The sequence below is a fragment of the Lethenteron reissneri genome, chromosome 69 (genome assembly GCF_015708825.2).
Source record: "Lethenteron reissneri isolate LAM-NWPU_2019-01 chromosome 69, ASM1570882v1, whole genome shotgun sequence".
Classification (NCBI taxonomy): Eukaryota; Metazoa; Chordata; class Hyperoartia; order Petromyzontiformes; family Petromyzontidae; genus Lethenteron; species Lethenteron reissneri.
Genome location: NC_083847.1, coordinates 7,334,358 through 7,343,826, shown reverse-complemented (window position 1 = coordinate 7,343,826; position 9,469 = coordinate 7,334,358). Strand labels below are relative to the sequence as shown.

The 9,469-nt window shown below is 51.6% G+C and overlaps 1 protein-coding gene and 1 pseudogene across 1 annotated transcript in view; one reads left to right on the top strand and one right to left on the bottom strand.

The window, feature by feature from the left end:
• LOC133360679 (zinc finger protein Xfin-like) overlaps positions 1-9,469 on the top strand; it is a 265,251-nt pseudogene that overhangs the window by 10,719 nt on the left and 245,063 nt on the right.
• The window catches only part of LOC133360850 (mucin-2-like), a 106,803-nt gene that overhangs the window by 540 nt on the left and 96,794 nt on the right, over positions 1-9,469 (bottom strand). Inside the window, exons 48-57 of the mRNA XM_061579752.1 lie at positions 8,706-8,953; positions 7,410-7,587; positions 5,788-6,035; positions 5,049-5,232; positions 4,024-4,243; positions 3,517-3,695; positions 2,967-3,039; positions 2,204-2,304; positions 1,351-1,382; positions 13-155 (exon numbers count right to left, since the gene is read on the bottom strand). Coding sequence (XP_061435736.1) covers positions 13-155; positions 1,351-1,382; positions 2,204-2,304; positions 2,967-3,039; positions 3,517-3,695; positions 4,024-4,243; positions 5,049-5,232; positions 5,788-6,035; positions 7,410-7,587; positions 8,706-8,953 — 1,606 coding nt within the window. The remainder of the gene's footprint in view (positions 1-12; positions 156-1,350; positions 1,383-2,203; positions 2,305-2,966; positions 3,040-3,516; positions 3,696-4,023; positions 4,244-5,048; positions 5,233-5,787; positions 6,036-7,409; positions 7,588-8,705; positions 8,954-9,469) is intronic.

The following is a 9,469-nucleotide window of genomic DNA, read 5'->3' as shown; positions in this document are numbered from 1 at the left end:
AGGGCCCAGCACGCATCGGAACCAGCGGCCGGGACGACGTTGACCCCCGGGGGGCACGAGGGGGTCAGCTGGAGGCACGGCACGGCCGACGACTTCACCTGTCCACCAGCCAGGCAGGACTTCTGGTCGCAGCCTTCCAGCCAAGTGTCACCAGCCTGCATGGAGGAGGCAACACACACACGCCCACAGACTCAGCACTGCCCATAGACTCAGCACTGCCCATAGACTCAGCACTGCCTATAGACTCAGTACTGCCCCATAGACTCAACACTGCCCATAGACTCAGCACTGCCCCATAGACTCAGCACTGCCCCATAGACTCAGCACTGCCCATAGACTCAGCACTGCACCATAAACTCAGCACTGCCCCATAGACTCAGCACTGCCCCATAGACTCAGCACTGCCCCATAGACTCAGCACTGCCCCATAGACTCAGCACTGCCCATAGACTCAGCACTGCACCATAAACTCAACACTGCCTATAGACTCAGTACTGCCCCATAGACTCAGCACTGCCCCATAGACTCAGCACTGCCCCATAGACTCAGCACTGCCCCATAGACTCAACACTGCCCCATAGACTCAGCACTGCCCCATAGACTCAGCACTGCACCATAGACTCAACACTGCCTATAGACTCAACACTGCCCCATAGACTCAACACTGCCCCATAGACTCAGCACTACCCCATAGACTCAGCACTGCCTATAGACTCAGTACTGCACCATAGACTCAACACTGCACCATAGACTCAGCACTGCCCCATAGACTCAGCACTGCCCATAGACTCAGCACTGCACCATAGACTCAGCACTGCCCATAGACTCAGCACTGCACCATAGACTCAGCACTGCCCCATAGACTCAGCACTGCCTATAGACTCAGTACTGCACCATAGACTCAACACTGCACCATAGACTCAGCACTGCCCCATAGACTCAGCACTGCCCATAGACTCAGCACTGCACCATAGACTCAGCACTGCCCATAGACTCAGCACTGCACCATAGACTCAGCACTGCCTATAGACTCAGTACTGCCCCATAGACTCAGCACTGCCCCATAGACTCAGCACTGCCTATAGACTCAGTACTGCCCCATAGACTCAACACTGCCCATAGACTCAGCACTGCCCCATAGACTCAGCACTGCCCATAGACTCAACACTGCCCATAGACTCAGCACTGCCCCATAGACTCACCACTGCCCCATAGACTCAGCACTGCCCCATAGACTCAGCACTGCCCATAGACTCAACACTGCCCATAGACTCAGCACTGCCCATAGACTCAGCACTGCCCCATAGACTCAACACTGCCCCATAGACTCAACACTAAGTCGGCACTCACGTATTTGGGGATGTGGTCGCTTGTCCAGCAGTCTGCAAGCCACGAGAGAGGGGAGAGAGAGGGGAGTCAGCATCTGTGTTTAGACTGGAGGATTAAGAATCTATTTGCATTTCATGGCAATAAAACAGGAGGTGCGTTAAGATGTTTAAACACCAAATACATAAATATCACTCACGGGGAATCAATCGTAAGTGCCCTGTACTCTGACAGGCGCGTCGCCTTACCAGGACAAGCGTCCACACACAAGCCTCATCACCTTACCAGGACACGTGTCCACACACAAGCCTCATCACCTTACCAGGACAAGCGTCCACACACAAGCCTCATCGCCTTACCAGGACACGTGTCCACACACAAGCCGCGTGGCCTTACTAGGACACGCGTCCACGCACAAGCCGTGTGGCCTTACCAGGACACGTGTCCACACACAAGCCTCATCGCCTTACCAGGACACGTGTCCACGCACAAGCCGTGTGGCCTTACCAGGACACGTGTCCACACACAAGTCGCGTGGCCTTACCAGGACACGTGTCCACACACAAGCCTCATCGCCTTACCAGGACACGTGTCCACGCACAAGCCGTGTGGCCTTACCAGGACACGTGTCCACACACAAGCCGCGTCGCCTTACCAGGACACGTGTCCACACACAAGTCGCGTGGCCTTACCAGGACACGTGTCCACACACAAGCCTCATCGCCTTACCAGGACACGTGTCCACGCACAAGCCGTGTGGCCTTACCAGGACACGTGTCCACGCACAAGCCGCGTGGCCTTACCGGGGCACACGTCCACGCACAAGCCACGTGGCCTTACCAGGACACGCGTCCACGCACAAGCCACGTGGCCTTACCAGGGCACACGTCCACGCACAAGTCCGAGCCGGCCTCCTGCAGCTTCTGGCCTTCGGGACAGAAGCAGCCCTCACCCACCCACACGCTGCCCTCCTCGGCACTGCACGGGACACACACACACGCGTGTGTGGGCACGTGTGGACACACGGGGGGGGGGGGGACACACACACGCGGGGACATGTGTGAACATGTGTGGGCACACGCGGGGATGTGTGGGAGTGTTGGAGTGCTGGGAGTGATGGGAGTTTTGGAGTGATAGAGTGATGGTAGTGTTGGTAGTGATGTGAGTGATGTGAGTGATGGAGTGATGTGAGTGATGGAGTGATGGTAGTGATGGTAGTGATGTGAGTGATGGAGTGATGGAGTGATGTGAGTGATGGAGTGATGGAGTGATGGTAGTGATGGTAGTGATGGTAGTGATGCGAGTGATGTGAGTGATGTGAGTGATGGAGTGATGTGAGTGATGGAGTGATGTGAGTGATGGGAGTGATGGAGTGATGGAGTGATGTGTGTGATGGGAGTTTTGGAGTGATTGGAGTGATGGTAGTGATGGTAGTGTTGGTACTGATGGGAGTGATGTGAGTGATGGTGATGATGGTGATGATGTGAGTGATGGTGATGATGGTAGTGAAGTGAGTGATGTGTGTGATGTGAGTGATGTGAGTGATATGTGTGATGGTAGTGATGGTGATGATGGTAGTGATGTGAGTGATGGTGATGATGCGAGTGATGGTGATGATGTGAGTGGGGCTGAGGGCTCACGTCTCCACGCCGCAGGTGATCTCCACCTTGGCTGCGCACGCCTTGTACACCAGCTGGCCCGGGCACTCGAACGCTGCGAAAGACATTGAACAACAATCTCTCTAGAGATGCCGCTTGTTGATGTTGTGTAGTGTATAGTGTAGTGTATAGTGTATGGTGTAGTGTATGGTGTAGTAGTGTATAGTGTAGTGTGTAGCGTAGTGTATAGTAATGTATAGTGTAGTAGTGTATAGTGTAGTAGTGTAGTGTAGTAGTGTATAGTATAGTGTAGTAGTGTATAGTGTAGTGTATAGTGTAGTGTATAGTGTAGTAGGGGAGTGTTTTTTAATTTGAATGTTCACCACAAGCACTGTGTGTGGCTAATGCAGTGACATGATTCCTTGCTAAAGGTTTCTGTTTGGGGTTTTAACATCTTAACACGACTCCTGTTTCATTACTGGCAGAAAGGGTAAAACCACTTCTCTGTCTTTTTTTGTCTATTTGCGTTCCAAACGTCCGACGTTTCGGGACACGCTCCTCCCCCCATCCCCCACCCCCGGGCACGACTCACGGCAGCGTCCTTGGGACAGCGACCTCCAGTCGACGCACTTCCCCACGCGACCGCACTCCGCCGCGGCCGTCTGCGCGCTGGAGCAGTCGATCTCTGTGCGGTTCACGACGCAGTGGTCGAACTTGCAGCCCTCGTGGTACCCGCTCAGGTCCACGTCGTCCTTGCACGACTTGAAGTTCCTAGCCGAGGAGGTGGTGGAAGAGGAGGAGATTGAGATGGGCGAATGGCAACATCCTACGGAGAGACGCGAGCGAGCGACGAACTTACGGCGTAGGGGGGGGGGGGGTGCTGTAGCGGCTACACGTGGATAGACTCCTACCCCAGGGGGGGGGTGGGAAGAGGCAGTAGATGGAGGGGGGGTGAGGAGGTAGAGGGGGAGGTGGTGGAGGGGGAGGAGGGGGGAGGAGAGTGGGGGTGGTGGGAGGAACGACCCGCGGGTCGCTAGCGAGGGAGAGGGTCGCGAGCGAGTGAGAGGGTCGCCAGCGAACGAGCGAGCGAGCGTCTTACTCCAGGATCAGCTGGTCGCAGATCTTGGCGCCTTCGCAGTCCGCTGGTGGCGGCGGCGGCTTGCATCCCCCGCCGGGCGGCAGCTGGGGCCTCACGCACTGCGGCCTCGCGGCGTCAGCGATCAGCCAGTCCTGCGCCGTGGCCAGGCAGCAGTTGTCGACGGGCCGCGACGCTCCGTCCCGCCCGGAGCAGTCGTCGGTGCGGTCGTTGTTGCACCTCCCTGGGGGGGGCGGAGGAGTGGGGGGGGGGGAGGAGGAGCAGGAGGGCGCGACCGCGACAGTCATTCTCAGAATCTGAATATTTTGGATTGATCTTCCCTGGGAGGCATCCGATGAGATGTGTTGCTCTGTTGTTCCAGAGATGTCCAATAGGGGCATGCTGTCAGAACAACAACAACAAACACAACAACAACAAACACAATACTCACAGACACGATAGGAGTGCAGAATGTATGAAAGGTAAACAAATCGCTTCGAATCGACGCGCAAATTAAATTTTGACTTTTTTTTCCATCTTGCCAGGTGCGAGGCTCCAGCTGAGCTGCTACGAAGCAGCTCAAATTGTCAGAAGCGACGTGGCCATCACGAACGATAGCAGCTCAATCACGTGGTCTGATGTCGTCATCATCATCATCACGTGGACATTCATAGCAGCAAAATAATCTAAATCAACTTCTACACCATCAGTTTAACACGTAGGCTTTCGCGACCAATATTATTCATAATCAACGTTTTTGGGTTTAGATCGCGTTATTTATAAATGTGTTGTAACCCTCCACCATTCTGGCGAATTGCCCGATGATGCCGGATGCAATTACCAGCGAAACATCACAGTACTCAAATTGTAAATGTTGTGGTTTCACGCTTCAACACACCGGTGGGCTAAAGCAGTGAACTATTTGTCTTTTGTCAACGTGACACTTTTTACTGATTGGCTGTGTCGGGTGGTGGAGGGTTACGACACATTTCTACACCATCACCGTCTACACCGTCTACACCGTCTACACCGTCACCGTCCCCACGTACCGCACTGTCCCTCCGTGTTGTCTCCGAACAGCTCCCTGGGCACGTCGATGAGGAAGCCCAGGCCGTTGAACTGGATCTTGACGCGGATGTCGGCGATCACCACGAAGTCGTCCGTCTTCACCGACGTCACCTGGAAGCCCTTGTCGGTGAACGGAGCCTTCTTCGTCTGCCCGTTCAGCTGGATCTGAGGGTGCGAGAGACGGTGCGGAAACGTCAGAAACAAACAAGCAACGAAGTCATCCTCCCAGCGGCAGTAGCGGTGGCGGCGGTGGCTTTTGATCTGGGCCGTCGGATAGACGGTCACCATGCCGCGTGCTTTCAGATGCTAGATACACTGCACTATACACTACACTATACACTGCACTATACACTACACACTACACTATACACTATATACTACAATACACTACACTATACACTACACACTACTATACACTACACTATATAGTACAATACACTACACTATACACTACACTACTATACACTACACACCACACGACTATTATACACTACTACACACTACACACGACTATACACCAAACTATACACCACACTACTATAAAAACTACTCGATAAACTCAACTATACAAAGCTATACAATACCATACACTATACACTACAATACTACATTACACTATCACCAATTACATTGGTCGCAATGGCGGGGGGTGGGTGGCGGGGCAGGGGGGCGGGGCAGGGGGGCGGGGCATGGGGGGGCGGGGCCAGGGTGGTGGCTGACCTTGCGCAGGGCGAAGTCGACTTCTGAGGCGAGGCCGACGCGCAGCTCGTTGCCCTTGTAGACGATGATGAGCGTGCGGGGGCACGACACGTGGTGACGAGCGTCGCAGTCGAAGAATTCGGCGCTGACGGAGAGGTCGTAGGTCTTCTGCTTCTCCTGCAGCAGCACGTAGCTGCACGGGTCGAGCAGCGTGAACTTCGCTCCGTCGAACGTGCGCATGTGGGGGTCTCCGTAGCCCGTGCAGAGGCCTGCGTGGCGGGGGTGGGTAGTCGGGGTTAGGGGGGCGGGGGGGGAACGCTGTTAAGATGTAATAACGTCGGTGTTTATTTTCTTCTTGGGGTCAAAGATGGCGTGAATATAGAGAAGTTTAATCTTGTAGTAGTAGGTTTTTACCCTTTCAACTGGTACAAAATCTGACACCTTTATACAAGGCATCATGTTTGCAATAACCACAACACAAGCAGTCAAAATGCAAACAAAAAGAAACAACTCTGATGATGATAATGATATGCACTGTCCTTGAAGTTGATTGGTCCACACCTGAGACAGCTTTTCTTAGAGCCTAGTCTCCATTGGTGTTGGACCAGATGACGACAACTGAAAGACAGTGCACTATCAGAGTATTGAGAGCTCGGGGAAAGCATTTACACTATGAGACATCTCCATTACCAGTGGCAAAATATAGTAGTAGGTTTTTACCCTTTCAACTGACTGCTTGTGTTGTGGTTATTGCAAACATGATGCCTTGTATAAAGGTGTCAGTTTTTGTACCAGTTAAAAGGGTAAAAACCTACTACTATATTTTGCCACTGGTAAAGGAGGTGTCTCATGGTATAAGTTTAATCTTGATTTGAAGCTTTCGTGACTGCAGGGATCCACACTCTTTGGTTCTTTCGGTAAAGTCACGAGGGTAGAAAATCAATAATAGATCACGACGTTTTGTCTGAGCCCACTTCAGCAGTTTTCTCTTACTGTGGTTGTCCCTGCCTGATGACGATTGCTTGTGTTGCTGTATCAAGTACTTAGCTGTATCAAGCACGATAGCTGTATTTAAGTACTATAGCTGTATCAAGTATTTAGCTGTATCAAGTACTTAGCTGTATCAAGTACTAAGCTGTATCAAGTACTAAGCTGTATCAAGTACGATAGCTGTATCAAGTACTTAGCTGTATCAAGCACGATAGCTGTATCAAGTACTAAGCTGTATCAAGTACTAAGCTGTATCAAGTACTAAGCTGTATCAAGTACTTAGCTGTATCAAGTACTTAGCTGTATCAAGTACTAAGCTGTATCAAGTACTAAGCTGTATCAAGTACTAAGCTGTATCAAGTACGATAGCTGTATCAAGTACTTAGCTGTATCAAGCACGATAGCTGTATCAAGTACTAAGCTGTATCAAGTACTAAGCTGTATCAAGTACTAAGCTGTATCAAGTACTAAGCTGTATCAAGTACTTAGCTGTATCAAGTACTTAGCTGTATCAAGTACTAAGCTGTATCAAGTACTAAGCTGTATCAAGCACGACTGCTGTATCGTATCCCCCGAAGCTTCCTAAGTCGGGTGGGTCCGTTAGTCGCGGCGGAGTCCCCCGTAGTCCCGCGCCTGCGATCGTCGCCACTCACAGTCGCACTGCCAGTGGAAGCAGCAGCCGTCGACGTCCGGGGCGCGCACGGGCTTGCGCCCGGAGACGCACACGGGCGCCGGTAGCTCCACGCAGGGCCTCTTCTCCATGCTGACCTTGGAGCCGCTGCCCAGGCACGTGGCCACCATGCAGTCGGCCGTGTTCCACGTCTCTCCGAGCTGCGGGGGGCGGCGGGGGGACGACGCGAACGCAGCAGCGGTGGCGTTAGCGTGACATGACACGGAGCCGCAGCGTGATATGACACACAACACTATACACTGTACTGTACACTACACTACACACTGTACTGTACACTACACTATACACTGTACTGTACACTACACTATACACTGTACTGTACACTACACTATACACTGTACTGTACACTACACTATACACTACACTATACACTACACTATACACTACACTATACACTGTACTGTACACTACACTACACTATACACTACACTATACACTACACTATACACTACACTATACACTGTACTGTACACTACACTATACACTGTACTGTACTATACACTGTACTGTACACTACACTATACACTACACTATACACTACACTATACACTACACTATACACTGTACTGTACACTACACTATACACTACACTATACACTACACTATACACTGTACTGTACACTACACTATACACTACACTATACACTACTATACACTACACTATACTACAATATATATTAGACTATATACTACTATACACTACACATTACACTATTCACTACTATACACTACACTATATACTACACTATACACTGTACTGTACACTACACTATACACTACACTATACACTACACTATACACTACACTATACACTACACTATATACTACAATATATATTAGACTATACACTACTATACACTACACATTACACTATTCACTACTATACACTACACTATATACTACACTATACACTACACTACACACTACACTATTCACTACTATACACTACACTATATACTACACTATACACTACATTACACACTACACTAGTCACTACTATATTACACTATACACTACACTACACACTACACTATTCACTACTATACACTACACTACTATATTACACTATACACTACACTATTCACTACTATACACTACCATAGAATGCACGACACACTACACGACACGACTAAATACCACTATACACTACACTGTCCACTACATCAAACACTCGCCGCGCACCGGACAAACTACGAGCGGCCATTCTACAGCGGAAGGCCCCGTCCGTCGCCGTCACCGCCCGGCGTCACGAGCTCACCGCGCGAGGTGGCACCAGGGCGTCGCAGTCGCCGATTGGTGGAGGCTTTGTGGGCGGCGGCTTTGTGGGCGGAGCCTTGGTGGGCGGAGGTCTGGTGGGCGGAGGCTTAGCGGTAGTCCGCACGGCCGTGACGAAGGCCGTGGTGGCCGGGCACGGCACCACGCTCGCCTCCACACCCGAGCAGTCCGGCCTGCAGATGGCCACACGGCACTTGCCGTCCCGCTGCGTGGTGTTGTACAGCACCTCGCCTGGGGAGCACAGAGAAACAAGAGGGGTTATGAAGGTTCGGAACCAGCCGGCAGCCCTGGTTAATACTGCGAATTGCGTATCGAGCGTAGAGATACCGCTGCTACTACTACACTTGCCGTCCCGCTGCGTGGTGTTGTACAGCACCTCGCCTGGGGGGCACAGAGAAGCCAGGGGGTTATGAAGGTTCGGAACCAGCTGCCAGCCCCTGGTTAATACCGCGATGTGCTACTACTGCTCTTGCATCGTGCTGATTGGCTGTGGCTCTGCCATCATCCACTCAGTGGGCTGAGTGTGATTGATGCTGATTGGCTGTGGCTCTGTCATCGTCCAGCAAAATCTCATTGTCACTGAGCGCGCATAACTGAAAGGTCGATCGTCAATTTTTGGCATGGAGATACGCGGAAAATGGTTATGCTTTTGGACCATCCGCGTTTTTGGAATTGTATGTGGCCATCCTTCCCGTCATTCGTGCGGATAATCGAGCATCTCCAGAGTACGAGTGAGATTTAGAACTA